Source organism: Brienomyrus brachyistius, chromosome 11 (assembly GCF_023856365.1).
Source record: "Brienomyrus brachyistius isolate T26 chromosome 11, BBRACH_0.4, whole genome shotgun sequence".
NCBI lineage: Eukaryota > Metazoa > Chordata > Actinopteri > Osteoglossiformes > Mormyridae > Brienomyrus > Brienomyrus brachyistius.
Genome location: NC_064543.1, coordinates 13,736,952 through 13,758,770, shown reverse-complemented (window position 1 = coordinate 13,758,770; position 21,819 = coordinate 13,736,952). Strand labels below are relative to the sequence as shown.

General features: G+C 41.9%; 2 protein-coding genes across 10 annotated transcripts; one reads left to right on the top strand and one right to left on the bottom strand.

The window, feature by feature from the left end:
- Positions 1–2,194: 2,194 nt before the first annotated feature.
- tmem138 (transmembrane protein 138) lies at positions 2,195–7,868 on the bottom strand. Of its 5 annotated transcripts, none has more exons than XM_049030502.1 (7): positions 7,739–7,868; positions 7,024–7,082; positions 6,706–6,764; positions 6,261–6,454; positions 4,559–4,730; positions 4,158–4,233; positions 2,195–3,461 (listed from the first exon to the last, which is right to left on the bottom strand). In XM_049030502.1, the coding sequence occupies exons 4-7, from the start codon at positions 6,386–6,388 to the stop codon at positions 3,349–3,351; spliced, it is 489 nt and encodes a 162-aa protein (XP_048886459.1). In that variant the 5' UTR covers positions 6,389–6,454; positions 6,706–6,764; positions 7,024–7,082; positions 7,739–7,868; the 3' UTR covers positions 2,195–3,348. The 5 variants fall into 5 exon arrangements, with proteins under 5 accessions (XP_048886459.1, XP_048886460.1, XP_048886461.1 ...); XM_049030503.1 differs by having other exon boundaries at positions 6,261–6,457; positions 7,739–7,830; XM_049030504.1 differs by having other exon boundaries at positions 7,726–7,827.
- Positions 7,869–7,927: 59 nt separating this feature from the next.
- Positions 7,928–21,099, top strand: cracr2b (calcium release activated channel regulator 2B). Of its 5 annotated transcripts, XR_007400666.1 has the most exons (12): positions 8,765–8,902; positions 9,208–9,337; positions 15,580–15,836; positions 16,078–16,189; positions 16,307–16,439; positions 16,680–16,829; positions 17,110–17,200; positions 17,287–17,382; positions 17,592–17,779; positions 18,769–18,840; positions 19,291–20,460; positions 20,713–21,099. XR_007400666.1 is itself a non-coding variant. In XM_049030493.1 (11 exons), the coding sequence occupies exons 3-11, from the start codon at positions 15,582–15,584 to the stop codon at positions 19,466–19,468; spliced, it is 1,275 nt and encodes a 424-aa protein (XP_048886450.1). In that variant the 5' UTR covers positions 7,928–7,944; positions 9,208–9,337; positions 15,580–15,581; the 3' UTR covers positions 19,469–21,099. The 5 variants fall into 5 exon arrangements, 4 of the variants coding, with proteins under 4 accessions (XP_048886450.1, XP_048886451.1, XP_048886452.1 ...); XM_049030493.1 differs by lacking the exon at positions 8,765–8,902 and adding an exon at positions 7,928–7,944 and having other exon boundaries at positions 19,291–21,099; XM_049030494.1 differs by having other exon boundaries at positions 15,577–15,836; positions 19,291–21,099.
- The last annotated feature ends 720 nt before the right edge of the window (positions 21,100–21,819 follow it).

Below are 21,819 nucleotides of genomic sequence, written 5' to 3'. Positions count from 1 at the left end.
GATGGTTTTAATTATTTGTGTTTTTAATTAGGGTTGTATTATGCAGTTTGAAAGAGGGTGGGTGCAATAATTACAAGGTAACGATTGCAATCAAATAGAATGATATTGATTATCAGTTTCATTAATATCAGTCATGATAATTATAACGCTGATAAGAACAACTGGTGTAACCACCCATTGTATTTTAGGAACAATGGAAATTAAGAATGAACTCTTTCAAAGCCATTACCACGGGCAGCACTTTTGTCCCGTTACAAATAGGCACTTGAATTTGGAAGGTCGCTCTCCAGGATGATGATGATGCTCCCCAGCTTCCCATTTCTAGGTGCTGTATTATGGTATGTGATGTGAGTGTGGGTATGGATCAACATGTGGGTGTCAACAGGTAACAGAAACCAAAAACCGGCACCGCCTCGGCTGCATCACTGAGCGCCACTTTGTGTTTCCGGAAACGGCACCTCAGCAAGAGCACAGGAATATTCTATTTTTGAGCCTACAAAGGCACTGCAAACCCACTCCACCTACTTAATCCAATAAAAATATACAGCACAGGCAGCCAAGGAAGATGATGATCAACTGCTTTTCACTATGATATTATGTCTGTCGAAGTGTGTCGGTTTAACCATTTCAAAACCTCTTCTAAAATCACTACAGTACTTTCAGTGATCATCCAATACACCAGTGTATTTTTTGACCACTGCCCCACTTTGGCTAATCAATACCTCATTGAGTTTTAATTAGTTAAGTGAATTAACTAATTGAACTAGTTTTGAAATTCAGCGGATACAGGGAATGGGTGATGGGTGGCACGGTGGTGCAGTGGTTAGCACTGTTGCTTCACACCGCTGGAACCAGGGTTGAGTCTCTGTTACGGCTCCATGTGTGTGGAGGTTGTGTGTTTTCCGTGTGTTTTCCTGGGGTTTTCTTCAGGTATTCCAGTCCCCCCCGCCACAAACCAGAAACATGCTGAGGTTAACTGGAGCTACTAAATTGTCTGTAGGCGTGCATGTGTGAGTCAATGGTGTGTGAGTGTGCCCTGTGATGGGTTGGCGCCCCATCCTAATTGTTCCCTGGCTTGTGCCCATAGCCTCCAGGATCGGCTCTGGACCCCTTGTGACCCTGAATAGGGTAAGTGGTTACAGAAGATGGATGGATGGTTGGAATGACTGAGGTGCCCCTGACGAATGGTTTGGGAACCAAAGTGATGTGTCAGTGTATCAGTGTCTTGTTTATGGATGTTTTGTGCATACAATTTGAGCTAAAGGGAATGGGGAACAAATCTGACTTGAAATATGAGAAAGGGATCAAAGTAATTGGGATTAAATGTGCTTTTATTTCACTTTACTGTCTAAAATATCATGTTCTCTTTTACTTTAAAATCAGTTGAGCAGATAAAGAATAAATGTAAATATTGCACTAAAATGACTTTTTCTTATGTTTAATTAGGGTTGCATTATGCTTATGTTTTATGCAAATATACACTTAATACCCAGATAAAAAGCTTTTGCTTGCGTAAAGCTTTTCCATGGTACTGTACTTGATTACTTCTCTGCATTCAGTGTTTTCTGTTTTTTTATTACCGTCATTGTGTGTCAGTTGGTCTTGTGTTACTTTCCTCGTTAGGCAGCAGTGTCTACCTCCCTCAACAAAGAATAAGGACATATTGTGTAAGTCGATGCTTACATATGGGTCGGTGAACATATGGGTTGAATCCAATTTGTGTAACTAAACCCTGAAAGTGTGGTAATCTGCATAGCGAAGAAACGTTCATTTTGAACATTCAAATTCTACGTGAAACACAATTAATGCTTTACAAGTTTTTTAACCTTGCCTACCAGAAAAAAATATACTGGAGTTTGATTTAATACTTACACTAGATCAATACCATCAAAGAGACCAGACTCTCCATTCTGTTGTGTTTTAAGCACAACTTAACAATTGCAGATACAAAATTCAGATTAATTAATAATAAATAATATATAAGTCTGGGAGGAGACAGGTAACTGCAAACAAGTGCAGACTGATGTCTTGGTATTTTGTAGCGTGCTATCTGTTGTACGCACTAAACCCTAAATCCGGGATTAAAGCAGTGGATAAATATAGATTGCAATCAGCCCCCAGTTACATTGATTCCAATGACCACACCCAGAACAGGCTTGGCAGAACAAGTGGAAGATCACCTACACAAATAGTGTCAGGTTTCAAGTTTTATTATAGACAGAAGTTATAGGATCTAGAGGTACAGCTCTCCAGTAATGTACCTTTAAGAGTCTGTGGCTTTCTAGTACTGTGGGTTTGGGAATCAGCGGAGTCTATACACAGTATCACAAAATATTCCCATTGGGAACATATGCTGACATCAGCAATGTTTCCTTTGCTGTTCTTCGGGGATCTTCCCGAGAGAAACACTTCTTGATACCTTTGTCAGCTGGCATGAGTTAACAGATCCACTAAGTAAAGTGCAGATCACCCTGAGGTTTATGCTCCTATATCCACACTGGAAATATGGTTTCCATATGGTCCCTGTGTAAGGTGTAATTATGTTTACATATGACACTGCATGTGTCTGCATTAGAAGCCAGTAACAGTATTACTGGATGCGTCTGTTCACAGCACACTACATTAATATAGATTAAAGCAAAACAAAATGATGAGGCAGTACAGGCCAAATAATTTAAGCCCATAAAACCAGTTCTGTTGAATGGTCATATGTAGTTATTATTACAGCTAACATGTCTGAAAGCCCTCTTACTTAAACATACACAAGTAGACTGTGATTCCATAAAAGAACGTGTGTATTTTGTGCTAACATTGACTGTTTTCTACAGCCAAGAAAAATTCAAACTCTTTCTAAAAATATATAAAAATATATTTACCGGGCCACACTGCTAGTTTACTGTCCATATCTAAACATTGAACTGAAAACAAGCATCTCCAAAAAAAAAAAAGGTGCCTAAAATTTCACCTTCAGATAGAGTTCAGTTTTGGGGGCATCTTAGGGTTTCATTTCCTCTCTTTGAGCATGTCATCAGAGACAAAAAACAAAAGGGATTAAATAGTGTCAACAATCGTGCTCTGAAAGAGACTGATTTTACTCAAACCAGCATTTAACAACTTAACCTCCTCCCATGAAAGTGTGTCACCGATTTTGTTTGTCGGGTACGAATCTATCCTTTTCCTTTTTTCAGTCTGCTTCACGTACTCAGCGGTGTCCATTTTGGCAGTGTGTCAGGGCACGCTAGCTTGGTCAGTGTTCTTCGTCCTCCCTGTATCCACATTCAGTTTTGGCTCAGCTCGGCCCATAAGAAAGTCTCTGCCCACTCCCTCCTCCTCTAGGCCTGGCGATCCTCACTGTCGTGCTCGAGCGAAGGCGTCTCGTAGCCAGGTGGAATCCTCGTAGAGCCGTGGGTCGCCCAGGTACTCCGCGGTGCGCTTGTAGAAGTAGTAGTACAGTACAGCCACTGTGGATACACAATGATGTTCATAAAGGGTGAATGCACTCCACACTGCAAACACCTTGTCATTAAAAAAGATTCTGATAATATACGAAAATGCTAAAGACATAAGTGTTTGGTCTACATAGTGTGTGCATAAATGTATAACGTGACAGGCTTACAGTGCACACTTTTGCCAACCAAGGTAACTGATAGTATATTCCACCAGATTCAGCTGCGACTGCTCATTAAGTTAGCGTGATATGATGGTGTAAATTTCACAACAACATAATCTGACCCTTATGTCAGGGAACACAAGGCATTAGGAAGGGCACCCCTAAACAGGAAGCCAGTCCATCACAAAGCGCAAACACACAGCAAGTACAATTAGGAGACACCAACTATAACTACCATCTTACACCAAGAATGGGGGAAATCCCAAGGAAACATGGAGAGAATATGCAAACAAGCACACAACCAAGGCGGGAATTAATTGAAATATATCCAGACGTGAACTTTAGAAAGACTTCAGACATCAGGGGTGTTTTCTTGAGTAAATTCAAACAGCTGTGTGACACCAATGCGATCTACGCACTGCCTTTCTGTGTTACAGGACAGTCATTCCAGCGCAATACAGCCAATAAGATGCACGCATTGTGTGCCTGTGTAAAGTGGTCAATGTGTGAGATGCAATGCATTGTAAGATACAGCAGTGTTACTTACACAGTCGCTGGAAAACAAACAGCACCTGTAGTCCATCTGTCCAAACGAAGCGATTTGAGTCCAGCCAGCGTAGATTCTATTCAAAATTAACATAGAAAATACAGGACAGAAACAATGTGAACCGAACGTTGGTGTGATCAAAAATCGTACAATGCAATTATTCCATTTAGTTAGCAATGAATGCATTTTGTTGTGCATTTCCCATTTCAATATCATAGTCTACTACCCACACTGTTTTTAGTATCCTACCAGTATGAAAGCACCCCTCTCCTATAATATATGCTTGCAAATTTGGAACACAGTCTGAACACACCCACACACAGACAAAAGAAAACAGCAACAATTCCTCCAAACAACAAGCCGATAGGTCCTGCTGGCACAGCCCAGATAGTTTTCAGTACCATGATCCAGCAGTGGAAGGAGATGCTGAGGCTCAGGTAGAGGGCAGACAGCAGCAGCAGGGCCCGGAAGCGCTCCAGCAGCAGTGAAACCAAGCCCACCTGGAACACGTACGTGTTGAACATCATGAGCAGGATGATGATCACATTGAACAGGATGGCGATGTCCTGGATGCTGAAACACAGAAAAGTAGAAGAACCATAAGCCTCTAAGGAAGCAGCATTACCCAAGACATACTACCCAACCGATCACTATACTGTCACAATGTAGTCACAGCTTAAATCCTGTACAGGTTTTGTCAGTAGTAAAGGCTGGCTCATACTTCTCTGCATGCATCCACGTGGACTTTTATGACGCGTTTTATATCATCATGGGCCTCCGTGGACGAATGCATGCTGCACTCCGAATTTACGTCCGCACAGGCAGTGTACGCGCAGCTCTGGCCGCACTGCGCGTGCACTCTACCCCCTTGACATCCATGTTCGAATGACGTAGCAAGTACACAACATCCGCATGCGCACAATGCGTCTCCTCTACGACATGTCGTGCGCGTGTGCAAAGTGTGCGGCTTGAGCGGAGAACTGCGCACGTTTCCGCGTCTGCGCATGCAGTGTGGATGCGTGAGTGTTGCGAGTGTTACGCGTGTGCAGAGAAATATAAGCCAGCCTTAATAGTCTAAAGGACATCAATCCAATAACCGCAACAATGACATAACAACAAACAGAGGGTGAAGGTTACAGACACAGCTGAAGCACTTAGGCTACCAGGGGGATAAAGAAGATTAGCATATTATACAGATTGCATTGTCAAAGCTCACTCAAAGCCCTACAATACCCTTCTAACCCTAGCAGAAGCCCATTTTTCACCCTGTTAACTCCCTGATAGGTTTTTCTCAGTCACTGTCACCTTGAATGGGCCAACAATGTTAGTGGCAAAGCATGAGCTACGCCAATAATGAATGCATCTAAGGTGACACCTTCAGGAGATCATAAACCATCGGGACCTCACTTGGTGGTGATGAAAAAAATGAAAGCAGTAGTGTTTTTGTGGGTTTATCTTTGTGTAAAAGATAAGACTCTCACGGGGTCATTCTCAGGAATGAAAACTGGTTATTTAAGCCGTCCACGGCCTCTAGCCCTGACCCCAATGGTCAGATGGATTAGGATCTGTAATGCTGTATGCCAACATCAGCATCGACTCGCTACCTTATGCTAGTACCTTCCACCCGCACTGCCTCTCTTTGTTACCCCTAACATAGCCTGGTGACATTCAGTATCACAAAGCAAACTGAGTGACAGGCTAACACCTTATAAATACAAAAAGCTACATCCAAGTTAAGCCAAGGATTGCTATCTCATTCTGTCCCTTTTGTCCAACAGAGCCTGTTTCTACATTTCCAGCACTACAAATGTCAGCTGTTAATGTGGATACAATACAAAGACCTTCAGGGCCAGAACTAATACCATTAACTCATATCAACAGTGACATAGATTCTGCTTTAATGATCATTTCCACATCTATATTAATGTCACGATTATCACATCGAGTCTTGCTTACCCTTACGTTAGGCAGGGGAAGAACTAAACCCATCTGAGCAAGGATGCAACAGAATCAGAATTCAGAGTAAATGTACATATTCACTGGTCATTCACATAAGCTCCTCCTGCTGATAGCATTTCCGCCCTTTTGCCCCCGCAGACTCACATGAAGAGCACTAGCTGAATGACAGGTGCGGCCCTCAGCAGCTCGCTAAAGGAGTTGACGAAGAGGTCATAGGCCAGCAGAACCAGCTGGATCAGCAGCACCAGTGAGTAGTTGTTGGTCTGCAGCATCTCTGCACTGAGCTGGGGCTCCAGCTAAAGCAGCAGGCCAGTACGTCACTGGGGATCCTGAAGCATCTGCTGGAGCAAGTTCATAGGTTTCAGCACCAGTTGCTTCTCAGAACGTAAATGGATGCATACACATACCTGGTCTAATATGAATGGGTCTGCCCTTGTTTGGGGAGGGGGGGGGGTAGATAGGGCATAATGATACAGAGTCAAAGCTATTAAAGACACCTTAGATATATTCTTATGCTGCAGTCAAGAACATTACACGTGTATGTGCATGCATGTGTGTGTGTGTTTGATGCCAGGCAAATAACACTCACCAGCCTGGTATCAGCCATAACAAAAGAATGAAAATGCCAGCTTTAGGAGCATGGAGAGGCTAAAAGAGAGGAAAAAATACAATTATATGAAAGTGCCTGCCGTTCACATGTTTTTTAATAAAAACATTAAGTTTCATTGCAGAATCTAAAATCTTCCACCTAAAAAGCATGTAAATACTAATAAAAAGCATATGCATACAGATCAACAATGACTGTGACTGGCCTCAAGTTTTAGTACAGAAATACTGCAGAAACCAAAAACTAAAGGCGAAAGGAAACAAGCAACAAATCTTGCACCAGCTTTTCACATCCACTTACTTTCAGTTTACAAGATCCTTCCAGGAGTACTTCACGTTATATTTAATGGCGCTTTGAAGCTGGGGGAAAAAACCTAATGTCAAGACAACGCCGCCTCAGCAGCACATCTCTCAGCACAGTCTAAAGATCAGCGAAATCACAGCTCCATTGAACCCCGAGTGAGACTAGGAGTGGTACTCCTACTTGGACTCAGCGTGGCATGGGATACAATGGTAATTAACCAGTTACTACAGATGGTTAGTACAAATAACAGGAACAGAACAGTGTTAGGAGGTGCACATGGACAGTGCGAAAGGGATTATGCCCAGCTGCACCGACTAGAAATCCACAATTATTTCCGAAAAAGTATTTGACAAATTCAAAAATGGTATGATTAATCCGATTGTAGGACAACGGATCTATAACTCATATTTGATAAGGTACTCGGAACACATTTCCAGTTTCCAAACAAATACGCTACATAAATATTTATTAAATCACTAAAGCTAATTTTAACAGCCTATTATGTCAGGTGTCATTTATGAAGAGATATTACTTAATTTTATCTACATTAATAGTAGCTAGCTATGTCTGGACAGTGAAAATAAACAAATGAAAGCTGAGGTGACTTGCTACCAAGAAGAAAGCCAATGTCAAAGAATGAGTTATAGAATAGAGTTTGAAGCCTCTAATAATGTTACCGTTGTTCAAAAATCTACGTACATTAAAATGTTACCTTAAGTGCGGCTTTCATTTAGCGCTTTGTGTTTTGCAGTTAATGGTCTCTGCATGACCGTCGCCCACCGTTAGCTCGCGGCGTCCTCCTCCAGGGCTCCGCCCAGCGTCTCCATAGAAACGAGGCGTATCCGCCGCCGTAATCCTCGTAGAAAGCGCTCAGATATTACTAACTCGTGACGAAGTACGATAAAATACATCGATCAGGTAACGCTTTACTTGACGGGGTACAAATAATATAGTATTACGCTCTTATTTATGTATTAATTAACCACAAACTAAGTCTTAGTCACATACTGATCTCATGTAAATTCATAAATAATGAATTATGACGCATGTTTTATCTCAAGAAATTACTATATTTGTTACTATATGCTAATTCTGTAAACCTTTCTGAACTACTGAAGGAATTACACTGAAAGAACAAGTCATGAATAACACAGTTTAAATACTGATGTCATATTTGTTCATCATTAGTGAATCATGATGCAACTTTTATCCCAAGCAGTTACTATATTTATACATCTGTTAATTTTGTAAACTGTTGTGAACTATTTAAGGAACTACTAAGGAACTGCTGAAGGAACAAGTAATGAATAACAGAAGTGAAATACCGACCTAATGTTTGTTCATTAATGAATCGTAACGTTACAAATATCCTCTGTCCATGATTTATACTTCGGTAGTAGCTGAGTTATTACTAAGTATTTGCGGCCCGTCAAGTAAAGTGCTACCCAATCATAAGAAATATAGGACGGTACGTGCCCATAATATTGTGATTTTCTACAATTACAGTAACATTATTTTGAAATCATTTGATATCCAATTTATATGCAAGAGTCGATGGTTCGATGAAGTTAGAAAATGTTATAACATGTTAATAGCGCATCTTCCAATAAAACTGATAATGCCTTGTAATATTTTTAAAAACTGACAACTTCAACGTGAAATATATGAGCTTCAAAAACTTTAAATGCGCATATATACCCTACATTACGGCAAGGCTTGTGTGACGCTAGTGCTTATGCATTCAGCTACGGGTAGAAGCACACTTTTATAACGCCGTTCTAAATCACAATCGTTTAGTCTTATAAATTTCTATGCGAAACGGCAGTTTCCGACGTGGGGTGAATTCTGTAGCACCTTTGGTCTATACTATAGCACGGTATATCAACTATCCATCCATCCATTTTCCAAACCGCTTATAATACTGGGTCGTGGGAGTATATCAACTAACCTTTGCTTAACCTTTGAGTATGTAAGCAAAATACTACCACCTAGTGGGAACAAATAGTGATTAAAAACTTAATTGTTTCATATGTTAAGTCAAAATCGTGAAAGCTATTTGCTTTCATTCTCCTTTATTTTAATGATGTCTTCCTAAACTATAAAACCAACATTGTAAACTAGTCTATGGTTAGTACAGCTTCGTGTGTAGTAATTAATTTAGATTCTACCATTTTCTTAAAGGGGTTTTACTATTGTATCGTACATGAAACAATGTACGTCAGCAAGAAGTAACACCTGCATAAGGAGCATGAGGTTGGCAGCAGACGGACGGACGAGCGTCTGAAAGGCACCTGCTGCAGACACGCCGACGGTCAGTATGGCTCGCTTTGGTTTTCGGGCTGGTTTGCTTTTCATTTAGCAGACATCATTCCTTCACTTAAACGACTTGTTTCTTGTTTCTAATGAGAAGGCAATCCGGAACTTTGCGTTAAACCGGGTGAGGACGTCGTCCGAAGTTGTTTGTTCCAGTAATTTTAGACGGGAACTGGTATTTTCATTGTGTTGTACGTAGACGGGCAAAATACCTCAACTGATCTGTGCGATGTTCGTGATTATTAATATAATTAGGCCTTTTTAAATGGATAAAAGTAGTCATTTAAAATTTTACCTATTTTTCTTTTTTTGGAGGATGAAAACGTGTGTCAAATTTCTTAAAATCTAGTTGTTCCTTTTACACATTGTCTGTCACAAAACTATATGAAAATGTTTACAATTTAAATATCGTTTGAGTTACATGTGTTTCGGGGGGGGGGGGGGGAGAATCTAAAATCCGTTTTTGAATGTAGTGAAAGTTTAACTTGGAAGATACAGAAGCGTTACACACAGACATTAAACATTAAGCAATGTTACTTGGTTTAATAGTAATTTGCTCCGGAAATTGAATCTGAATAGAAAACAGAAATTGCTGGATTTATTAAGAGCTTCAGAATTTATTATTATTATTATTATTATTATTAGCTTATAACGTGATACACCGGAACACTGACCTGAACAAATTATCAGCGAATGGACGATTATAAAGCGATATAAATTATTAATCGAATCATTGATCAGTCTTAACTTGTTATTCATTTCATGTACGTAAACAAAGCAAAGTAAAGAATTCGCTCATCTAACTCAGAATTTCTCTCACACGCTCAGCACAGTTTGGGTTTGTAGCTTTTAATGCCTAGATGAAGAGGTCTGTCGCATTTTAAGTAGCATCTGATTTATACCTGAAACATTAGGCGATGATTTTAATAAAGTCTTAAAATTTGAGGTCGGGACCGGCCCAGAACACCCTGCTGCACCAGACCGCTGCTCTTCCCTGATATTGGTCATTATTTCCAGCCCAACCAAACCAAATTAAGGGGAAATAGCACCTATCCCAATTCATAGGACGGACAGATGCAGCATTCTCTATAATCAAGAAATAATATCGAAAAGATTGATGTGGGAGTACACAGTGAAAAGTGTCTTGTATGTCATGGTGGTAATTCATTTATTGTGAGAAAGGGAAAAGCAGTAAATGTTGACACAGGACTGTGTGCTATTTGTGACCATTTGTAAACTTTTTTTCTTTCTTTTTCGGGGGACTGGATAAGAGTGAGCTTAGTCCTGACATGTCATATTTAATGCCTGATGTGTTTCACACGCCAGTGATGGTTAATGCATGTCACTCCGCACTTGTAAAGTAATCCATCAGATGTAATAATTGATGTTTTTAGGCTTTCAGGATTTATGCGTAATGCTTGTAACTTGTCATGCGTAATGTCACTTGTACACAGCGATCAGTGCGTGTGACTCGTATGTAATGGTTGACGTGTCATTTGTCTCATTGTTGTGCTGTTTATATACTTTCTGGTGTTTTGCTTGTCGGGCTTTTTTTTTTAATGCAAATGATTCTTGTATGCAAATGACGTTTCTCTCTTTCCACTCCCATCTCCATCTTTGTTCACCCTAGACTAGGGCTGGGCATTTAATCAAATAATTTCAGTTATCATTTTGGCTTTCAACGGTTATCAATACAAAATTATTAATATAAAACAATAATTGTGCCGTGTTTTACTTTGTGATGATTCTCCCATTTTGTCTTGTCATAAACCAGCGCACCCCTTTCCAGTCCCTTATTGTGTGTTGAATTGTGTGTGAATGATATTTAGATTTCAAGCGGAGCACAGATTAGACACCCCTGCGGCCTGTACTACGAAGCGGGGTTACTGGCTTATCGGGGTAACTTGTCAGATTTAAGGTGCCACAATTTAAATAGACTTCATATTGGTTCACTTACATTTTGCCCAGACTACCTTAAATCCGACAAGTTACCCCGATAAGCCAGTAACCCTGCTTTGTAGTACAGGCTGCAGTGCAAGCAGAGGAAAAAACAGTAACGAATACATTGTTGGTTTTATAAGGAACCAAATAATGATCAAATAATAAAGAGAATAGCGATCCAGCAGCTAATACTGCTTCGACCTCCAATAATATGAACTATGGAAATATGTTATAAACACAATGGTAAGAAGCTGTTCCTAAAGCTCTTGTTATTCCAGCCGAGTTGCTGAGCTCATTCTCAAATGCTAAACAAATTTACCACATGCTGGATACTCGCTGTTTCCATTACCCCCAGTAGGCAGGGTGCTGTTAGTACATCACTTTAAAGCAATACATGCATGTATACCTTTAGAATGCACACATATGGAGTTTATAGTAATTTGATGGCAATTAAATATTATAGGAAAATGTGCAGAGTTGTGCCATCAGGAGAAGTCGGAGTATATCTGGCAGTCAGCTCAGAAAGTGGAATTGTCCCTTAAAGGCCATGTCCTTTTAAACAGACATGGGTATCATTAGTAAATTTGAAAGAGCTGAGAGTCTATGAAGGACGGTGACAAGAGCAGTAATTTATGGACGGTAGGACTGATGTAAACTCGAGCCGTAGCAGTGTCTCTCTCTCCTTGAACACCTTTCTTAAATCGGACATGAGGAAAAGGTTTTTTTTTTTTTTCAAACCATAAGTTCTAATTTACTTATTTATTGGCATGAAGGAGAAACTGCTTCTCTGCGTGTTTATCACATTTCATGTCCCTGTGTAATTATAGAGTGCAGCAGAGGCCAGCTCAGCTTTGAGGTGATACCTGCCTTTTATTACCTGACTGACATAAGACACTTTATATATATATAATACTATAATTGCTTTAGTCATGCTGTAAGCCTTTGAAGACCTAGGCTGTTTGCCATTGAAATAACCACTCCTTATATTAATTAACATTATTATGATCCATCTATTTGCCATAACTTCTTATTTAATGCAGATTCACAGTGAGCTTGAAGCACCAGTCTTGAGGCAAGGTACACCCTGCAATGGATGCCAGAGTATCACTGGGTTCTCACACAATAAGGACAATGTTGCTGGAATGTATATAGGCTCTCTTTGCTGCTGTGCCTTGTGTGACTCCCATCATATGACGCATCCTGTTCTTTCATAGCAACATCCTGGAGGAGTTGGAGAGAGACATGGGGAGAGGGGGGGAAATGCTGCTGGTCTGTGTGCAGACTTGGCTGAGATGTGTCTCAGAGGCCGGTGTGGGAGGGGAGACTGTCGCAGAGCTCCAGCATTAGCCAATCCCTGCAGGATCCTGTCATGGGAATATCTCCATAAACAGAGAGAGGCAGGAGGAAGAAAAACAGGCTTAGTTGACCGTGGAATATCTGGCAAGGAAGAAATTTCACAAACTGACTTATTGCAAAAGTAACATCGTATGCCAGTCCCACGCTTCAATTCACTGAGCTTTTCAGAACGACCCATTCTTTCACAAATGTTTGTAAACCTGACTGCATGCCTTGGGGCTTGATTTTATACTCCTGCGGCAATGGGTCTTAATGAAACGCACTAATTCAGTGATTTAAAAGGTGTGTCCCCATGGGTCTGTGTAGTATGTGTCAGTTTGGATAGAAGTGTCTGATAAGTAAATGTTATGTACTAAATAGATGGAATTACTATTGGACATGCATTATTTTCAGAAAAGACAATGAAACACTTGGTTTTCGAATGCATATATTTTTAATGTCTTAGTTTTCTAAATATTAGTGTCGAAGTGCATGAAGGGAGGAGACTGGGACAGACATCCTCAAAGTAACAGCCCAGCAGGTACGGAGCTACAGCTGATTGTGTTGATTTAAATATTGATGTTGTGGCTTTTTGCGCTGTTGACCTTCTGACTGAAAAGGTAGATATCCGAGGTGACTTTGATCGTGTTTGACGCTGGTGGTTTCTTACTAAATTTGTGGCCAATGTGAAAGCATTGGTGAGTGAATGACAGTGATTGTCACAGGCGATTCTCTGGGCGGCACCGTCAAAATGAGATTGATCATTGGCAGTGATATGGTGATTTTCGTGACGTAGAGAAGTGGGTGATGAAATAGACACATAGGTAATACATATCATAGCCTGAACATTTTTCCAGGTTTAAAGCCCCGTGTTTGCTTTCAGTACCTCTTACGAGCCTTGAAATGACATTTCTGTGTACTCGCAGCTCACATTTCACAGTGGATGTGCAGGCACTGGGTCTAAGTTATTGCTGTAACTTTGGTCAGCCCAGTTGATTTAAAGTTTTTTTTTTTTTTTTTTTTTTTTTTTTACTTCCTCATCACCTGCTCTGTGTGTATAAATGTTACGAGGATGACGACAATTGCCCTGTTTGCCTAAATCACCAGTCAAGTCTTGATCTGTTCTTCAAACTAGCCTAGAAGTGCAGTGATGTTTGGCTATGTGGCCATGTTTGGTATTGGAAGTGCAACAAACATGACCTTAGTTCCACTGTGTCCATGTATCAGCATCTCTCGAGTTACTGTGATTTATGTCTGGTACTACTGTGAGCAGGGGCGCCGCTAAGGGGGGGAAAGTTGGGACAATTCTAAGGGCCCACGCCCTTTAGGGGCCCCCAGAGATCTGAATGGGTGTGGTAGGGGGGCCCAACCTCATATTTTGTCATAGGGCCCAAAATTGCTAGCGGCGCCCCTGACTGTGAGTAGTGGTGTTCGGGGTCCGTCAGTTTTTCAAACAAGCATTTAACACTCATCAGCTCTTCCTGAGTATCTCCACCTGTGTGTGTGTGTGTGTGTGTGTGTGTGTGTGTGTGTGTGTGTGTGTGTGTGTGTGTGTGTGTGTGTGTGTGTGTGTGTGTGTGTGTGTGTGTGGCATGCACTCTCATTTGTATGCAGGTATGTTTTGGAAGCAGACTGTATGTTTGTGTAAGTATTGCACTTTCCAAGTCTTTGGCACCATTAAAGGACTGACTGACGTTCCTCCTGTGGGCTTATTCATTTCCTCAATGGGGTCTCATTACCAGTTTCCTTGCGCTGATCTTACCATCTCCCCCCGGGCATGGCTTCCCTGGTTGTTGGTTCCTCCCGGATATCTGCATGGAACATTGAGTTCATGAGCTCTGAACCTCCTGGCAGGTCTCCCACCTGTCCCTGTTTGAGCTCTCTGCAGTCCCGCCCCCATCCAGCACATTACAGTATGGCCCCTCCCATTTTTAATGACCTGAATGCTGGTCTCTCCTGCCACTTACACGAAGTGACCGCCTTTTCTTTACATGTTGACTGTAAGCTTTTCCTGGATTGGTTCCTCTATACTAAAACCTACTTTGTAAAGAGTTTGAGAGGTTGGGCCTGCCATTTCAGTTCAGCTAAGAGTCCACAAAGGGGAACCATCACAGCTAAAAGGAACAGCAGTGATCTCCTTCGGAGTCTAAATGCCAAATGGCACATGTACCACAGGCTTTGGTTCTAAATGTTCACGCTCTTGTCTTCCTGAGAACCCTCCACTGATTTTTGTCCCCTGTAGAGGACATTGTTTTTGCTCATATCTCTCATACATGATAGTCTAAGTCCTGTTCATTCTGAAACATTTGGATCATACGTGTAGGGGGGTGTGCTTTTTTTTTTTTTTACCATCCCAACACTTAATTTATGTTTTAAAAAAAAATAAAAATAAATGATGGGCAGCTATGCCAGCTATGCTGCCACTATGACAACTTAATTTTCCTCCGGTGATTAATAAAGATCGGTCTGTCTCTCCACCCTTATCTATCTAACCCTTCAGTGTTGTATTTAACATACTGTTATGTCTTAATGGAAGCTTCCTAGCATTGCTAATGCAGTACAGGGCCCAAAGTGTTGTTCATCAGTTTTTAACCTTGGGCAGCAGTTGTAATATGGTTTCTCTGATTTGATAAGGTATTTTTAGAAAGACTTTGAGACCAAGATAAGCTTTAAAAAGCTTGTCTTTTAACCATTTTTTAAAAATGCATCGATATATTTATTCTGTGTGTTTGTGTTGGAGACATTTTGTAAATGAAAGTGAAAACACCGGACCGGAGTTACTCGCTGCTCTCTGGTGCCAGGTTGAAAATTGAGTTCCCGTAAGACAAAAAAATGCTCATGTATTTGCATATTTTATGGGTTGTAAGACCCCTGTGTTTTTCTCTTTCTCTCCCTCTGTTCTTGACGAATTTTGTTTTAACTGGATGGTTGTGATAATGTGTCCTCCTGTCCTTCCCCCAGCAGCGATGTCTGGCTGGCTGGTTGACGGGGAGGTGTTTGTGGGGGAGGCCCGAGGTGAGATGTCCCCATGTAGCCCCAGGCTGCGGGCGTCTGCGCACCCCAGGGTGGGTCGCGGCCGGAGAGACGCGGTACCACTCAGCCCCTTGGAGGAGGCGCGGACGTCAGGAACGCTGCAGCAGGAAGTGCTGGGGAAGGCGACGGAGCTCTTCCTTCTCTGTGATAAGGAAAGAAAGGGGTTAATCACCAAAAGAGACATGCTGGTGAGCAGCTCCCCGTCTGTGACTGACCGCGTGTGTATTTCAGTCTTAAGACTATATTCTTCTGTGTTTGTTTCTGTCATAGTCTTTGTCTCAGTATTTGTATCTTGCCTGTGTTTGCCTGGTCACATTATTGTGTTTGTCACATTTTGTCATATATACAGTTTTACCTGGGATGTGTGTCTCCATCTTGCCCTGCTGCGTCTTTGATTTAGTTATTCATTTTTCTTTTTTAACTCGTTAGCGGTTGCAGGGAGAGCTTCCCCTGACTCCTGAGCAGCTGGAGTCTGTTTTTGAGAGCCTGGACCGGGAAAGAAATGGCTTCCTGACACCTGTAGAATTCCGGAAGGGCCTGGGTGAGTCCCCTCTATCATCAGGGTTAGGGTTAGACACAGGGTTACCTCGTGGGTTCAGACTGGGCCATCGTGAAAATCTGCAGGGGCCTGAAGTGAGGTCTGCAAACCTATTTCCAGGGGAGTTGGTGAGGGAACCCGAAGCAGAGGTGGAGGAGGAGGTGGGAGTGCAGAGAGTACAGAGGGTGGACCCAGATGAGCAGAGATTCACCCAGACCCTGCTGGAGCTGGGAGTGGAAACTCTGCTGAAAGAGTGAGTCTGCGTGTTTGTTTTTGTGTCTCGCCATTTGATTCACCAAAACCGGATACATAATTTTACAAATTGTTTATGTGGCACAGCTGATAAAAACAGGAAACTGCGCATCTGTTGACAGGAAATCCGGCTTTCGTCGCTTTAGTAGTTTGAGCTGTAATACACTTGAATGCTTTTACCAGAGTGAATGTATGCTGTGCATCATGGTAGCTGAGCTCTTCTCTGTGCCATGCCTTGCAGTGATCAGTGGGAGGTGCATGTCCTGTGGTGTAGCCTCCGACGGGATCATCCTGAGCTGCTCTGTGTCCTGGAGGAGCTCCTGTCCCATGCTGTGTCTCAGATGAGGGATGCGCTGAAAGAAAGGGACAGCTTAGAGCATGCTCTGCGCAGGTCTGCCTACCTGTCTGTCTGCCTACCTGTCTGTCTGCCTACCTGTCTGTCTGCCTACCTGTCTGTCTGCCTACCTGTCTGTCTGCCTACCTGTCTGTCTGCCTACCTGTCTGTCTGCCTACCTGTCTGTCTGCCTACCTGTCTGCCTGCCTACCTGTCTGCCTGCCTTTCTCTATTGTGACAATCTTGCATTGTTTTGTTACCCTGCCTGTCATCTGACTCTCCTCTTCAACTTCTGTGTTTGGTTGTCTCACATCTTCTCTATCCCTTCGCTCCTCAGACGGGAGCTGGATCATGACCAGGTGGTACGCTCCATATATGAAGAAATGGAGAACCAGGTCAGAGAGGAGAAAGAGAAGCGACACGCTCAGGTATGTCGTCACATGGGGTGTGTCCTTCACTGAGGGGAGACTGTTATAATTATCGGTGTCATGAGTCATCTTGATAACGATTCCAGAACAGCGTGAGGGAGAGTGACCGCTGCCAGCAGCTGCAGGAGCAGCTGAGGATGCGAGAGCAGGAACTGGAGCTTGCAGCTGCTAAACAGAAAGAGGTAAACCAGCAGGGGGCGATAGTATAGGTAGGGTTAATAGAGGCTATATGAATGAAATACTGAGTAGAAGTAATGCAAACTGTCTTGTACTCTGCAGTCACAGTACTGGTAGTACAGGCCAGTTATTGTTCAGGAACTGTACACACCTTCTCTGTGGCGTCAGCTGGACCCAAGCTGATTATGTGTGATGAGGGTCTCTGTCTCTTCAGCTGGAAGACATGGTGCGGATGCTGAGCTCTGAACAGATGGACACACGGGAGCAGAACCAGAAGGTCCAGTACCTCAACCAGCAGCTGCAGGAACAGCTGGATTCCAGCAGGGCGGAGCTAGAGGTTGTGATGGACCAACTCCAGCAGCTCCAGAGCACCTCCATCCATGAGCAGAAGGGTCGTGAGAGGTGGGAGGGAGACGAGCTGCTGGGCCCTGTCGTGTGTGTGTGTGTGTGTGTGTGTGTGTGTGTGTGTGTGTGTGTGTGTGTGTGTGTGTGTGTGTGTGTGTGTGTGTGTGTGTGTATATACATCGTTTGGTAGTGATGTATCCTATGCAATTGGAACTTAAATGTGCAAACTTTTGATAATTGAAATTTGCATCTTTTATGAATAACAAAGCTTTACATGTATATGTGTGTGTGTGTGTGTGTGTGTGTGTGTGTGTGTGTGTGTGTATGTATGTGTGTGTGTGTGTGTGTGTGTGTGTGTGTGTGTGTGTGTATGTGTGTGTATGTGTGTGTGTGTGTGTGTGTGTGTGTGTGTGTGTGTGTGTGTGTGTGTGTATATACATCGTTTGGTAGTGATGTATCCTATGCAATTGGAACTTAAATGTGCAAACTTTTGATAATTGAAATTTGCATCTTTTATGAATAACAAAGCTTTACATGTATATGTGTGTGTGTGTGTGTGTGTGTGTGTGTGTGTGTGTGTGTGTGTGTGTGTGTGTGTGTGTGTGTGTGTGTGTGTGTGTGTGTGTGTGTATGTGTGTGTGTGTGTGTGTGTGTGTGTGTGTGTGTGTGTGTGTGTGTGTGTGTGTGTGTGTGTGTGTGTGTGTGTGTGTGTGTGTGTGTGTGTGTATATACATCGTTTGGTAGTGATGTATCCTATGCAATTGGAACTTAAATGTGCAAACTTTTGATAATTGAAATTTGCATCTTTTATGAATAACAAAGCTTTACATGTATATGTGTGTGTGTGTGTGTGTGTGTGTGTGTGTGTGTGTGTGTGTGTGCATGTCTTCATTGTTTACTTTGTCTTTTGTAGTTGTAGTTACTTTGTAGTTTGTATAGAGATTTTTTAAATTTTTTTTTTTCATTGACATCTAATAATAATTTAATTAGACATCTAATTTAATAATCATAAATAATGTATGAATGACCTGTCTCACTCTGTCCAGGGATGTGCTTAAGGTGTCCAAAAACATGCAGAAAGAGCGGGAAAGCCTGATGAGACAGCTGGAACTGCTTCGGTATGTGCCTCCCTGTTTGACTCCATCTTCTGGATCGCTGTGTTCGTGTCTGGTGAAACTACCAGAGTGTGGTGTACTTTGGTCAGTGTCAGACGACCTTGGTAAATGACTGACAAAGTCAAGGTGTGTCTGGCTCTAGAGAAGCTGAAGAGGGCATGTGACTTATTACTGTTTGTTTGCTGTCTTTGCTCCAACAGTAGATTCCATTTGTTAATAAGTAGGCAAGATATAAGCGGCAATTGAGCTAACCTGAGTCTGATTATTACTAAGTGCTGGAAAGAAGAATGGTACATCTGGATGATCTGCTTAGTACAAGTCTGCTTAAATCCTCTACGCCTGTCCACTTCTTATCACCTTGTACTAATTAAAAATTCTTCAGCTGATTTTCCCCAGACATGCTTCCTTCCACTTCTTTTATAATGTGATTATAAGACCACTGCCTTTTCACAGGGACATGAACAAGAGGTTGCGTGACGAGAAGGATGTCCATCAGTCTCACAGAGGTGTCTCTTACAGAAGCTCTTTCCACACGCTGGCCCCGCTCCCCCAGTGCAGCTGGGAAAATGGGCACCCCCTCTGGCTACACGCCTCCCCCCCCTACTGGCCGTATCCGCCAGCGATGAAATAGAGGACCATTTCATTCTCGAGGCTGTGAAGCAGTGCTCCACTGTGTGAAAACTGTTTCCTTGCTGTCAGAATTTGGTCCGCAGTCAGACAATAGGGTTAGTGAATCACGATGAGCAACGGCAGGTAAAAACAAATATGCAATTTTTCTTGACACAGGATACAGCCATTTCCAAAATATTTATAAAGCTAGAAGTATATTAAAAGCAATAATAATAGAGCTAATGATGATATTTTTGTAATTTTTTTTTTTTGCTGGAAAGGACTGGTTAGTCTTTTAGGGAAGTTAATGTCACTTGTTACAGGACTGAAATTTCCTATTTAAAAAAATGTTAACTGAACTGATTGAAGACTATCAAGCTAAAAATCAATCCAGTGAAAACCCACAGGTCAGGTGAACCAGCTTGCCGGGTTTTACTTGGTTCTGGTCCACTCGAAGTACTGTTTCTTCCTCGTTATTAAACACATGCAATGTAATCAGTGTCTGCGGGCGATTGTGGTTAAAACTTAAAGGCGTGTCTATTCTATGCCAGTCTGCATCGCTCAATGTCTGTTTTTGACCAGGCTCAGCTGTCAGATATGAAATATGATTAATGTGAATTTTATGGACTTCAAAGGGTAAGGAGGGTTTTTCCATATTTTAATGGCCTGAAAATGACACCCCCCCCCCCCCCCCCCCCCCCGTTTAACTTTAGGGTTCTTTGTGTATCAGCTTCCCAGAATGTGTCCAAGGATGTAATCTGTAACCCAAAGTCTGCTCATGCAGGGGGAAAAAAATTGAAATGTGAAACGTTTCTGGAATGTATGTAGCTCAGCCTTAAACGGTGCCTATTACACCGTTCTTCACGTCAAGGCTCTGTAGTCAGGCTATACTGGGTACGTCTCTGACTGGTATCACCTATCAAGCAGTCATCTTGCTGGATTTCTTATACCTCAATGTGCTCGCAGAGGCTGGAAATGTGTGAATGCTCTGAATTAAATGAGCTGTTGGAATCGGTGAGTTTTTCCATGTCTTTCAACTTCTGTAAGGTTCCACTGTAAACTTCAAAGTGCCGCTGGTTCTCTCTTCCAGCCCTCTTTGTTTATTCCTTGTTCAGTGAATCTAAACCTAGTCCCCGAGAATCACTGCTCATTTTTGTTGACAGTGTGAATTTCTGACAAAGGGTTTATTTTTTGTTATTGTGGATGATTGTTTCAATGATTGTCATTGTTAAGAATTGATTTGACCTTGAGTCTTCATTTCATTAGAACAAAGCAGAGCTGAGAGCAAAGGCGAGATTCCTACCCCTGGCTCTGGTTCGTTTTGATTCTTTCCTGGGATTTCTGAAGTGCTTACTGAGGTCAACTGATGTACAACCGAAGACTGTTCCAATGATCTATGCAAGCTTGAGGTTGCAGAATCTGTCCATATTTGAATGTACATGCATATGTATGTTGTTCAATGTGATTGTATTTTTATTTCACTGTGTACAGAAGTTCAAGTCCAAAAGTGTGTTTGTAATTGTATGCTTGGTTTGTGCTCAAATGGAGCAGATTTGTCGTTTTAATGTTTGGTGTTTAAGTGTCATTTATAAAGCCATATTGTGTTGTGGAGGCTTTATTATAACTGAATAAATAGCCTGGACTGATTGTGAATATATTTGTTGCATTTTTCCATCTGTCTCAGTCATATGAAAATCTTCTCCCCCTAAAACGACAGGCGCTCACGTACTCACCCAGTAGCAGCCCTAAATTAGACATGCTCTGTCAGGTGTATGTTTGTATCGTTAATACAGTGCTCATTAGCTACAAATTAATACTGTGCATGAAATGCAGTGTAAGAATGTATATTGCTGACACGTGAGGTGCCAGAGAGTCTTGCAGCCAACATTTTCTTTTATCTGAAATTATAGTTCTTTCAATGCACTAAAATCCAAAGCAGAGGGCTGGGACACATCCTGCACTGAATGCCAGTCCATTACATGGTGTGCACGCGCACACACACACACACACACACACACTGCAATTTGGAGACATTTATTAGCCGAACAGCATGTCTGGGCTGCAGGAGGAAAATCACGAAATTTTCCTCCTGCAGTACTCAGACACTCACACTGTAATAGGGTGGCTGTCTCTTCTTGTATGTTGTTCTTATTTCTTATTTATTACTTTAACTTATGCTGCTAAACTGTTTTTCACTGTTCTGTAATAGTGGCAATAAAGATCTATCTTACCTTATCTTAGTTAAGTGGTACGAGAAATGGGCTGGTGAATCATTTAGCGTACATTTATAAACTGTGTATTACATTATGACTTGTTATCCATATTGATGAGATCGAGCTAGCAATACATTTTCAATGGGCTTAAATTGAACTG

What these genes read in the sequence shown, in the direction of transcription:
- tmem138 (XM_049030502.1), bottom strand. Translation starts at nt 6,388, where the DNA reads ATGCTGCAGACCAACAACTACTCACTGGTGCTGCTGATCCAGCTGGTT. An exon ending in CCTTCCACTGCTGGATCATG is followed by an intron (nt 4,234 to 4,558) that starts GTACTGAAAACT and finishes AATTTTGAATAG; the next exon opens with AATCTACGCTGGCTGGACTC. An exon ending in GTTTGTTTTCCAGCGACTGT is followed by an intron (nt 3,462 to 4,157) that starts GTAAGTAACACT and finishes GTGTATCCACAG; the next exon opens with TGGCTGTACTGTACTACTAC.
- cracr2b (XM_049030493.1), top strand. Translation starts at nt 15,582, where the DNA reads ATGTCTGGCTGGCTGGTTGACGGGGAGGTGTTTGTGGGGGAGGCCCGA. An exon ending in AGAATTCCGGAAGGGCCTGG is followed by an intron (nt 16,190 to 16,306) that starts GTGAGTCCCCTC and finishes ACCTATTTCCAG; the next exon opens with GGGAGTTGGTGAGGGAACCC. An exon ending in GAGCAGAAGGGTCGTGAGAG is followed by an intron (nt 17,780 to 18,768) that starts GTGGGAGGGAGA and finishes CACTCTGTCCAG; the next exon opens with GGATGTGCTTAAGGTGTCCA.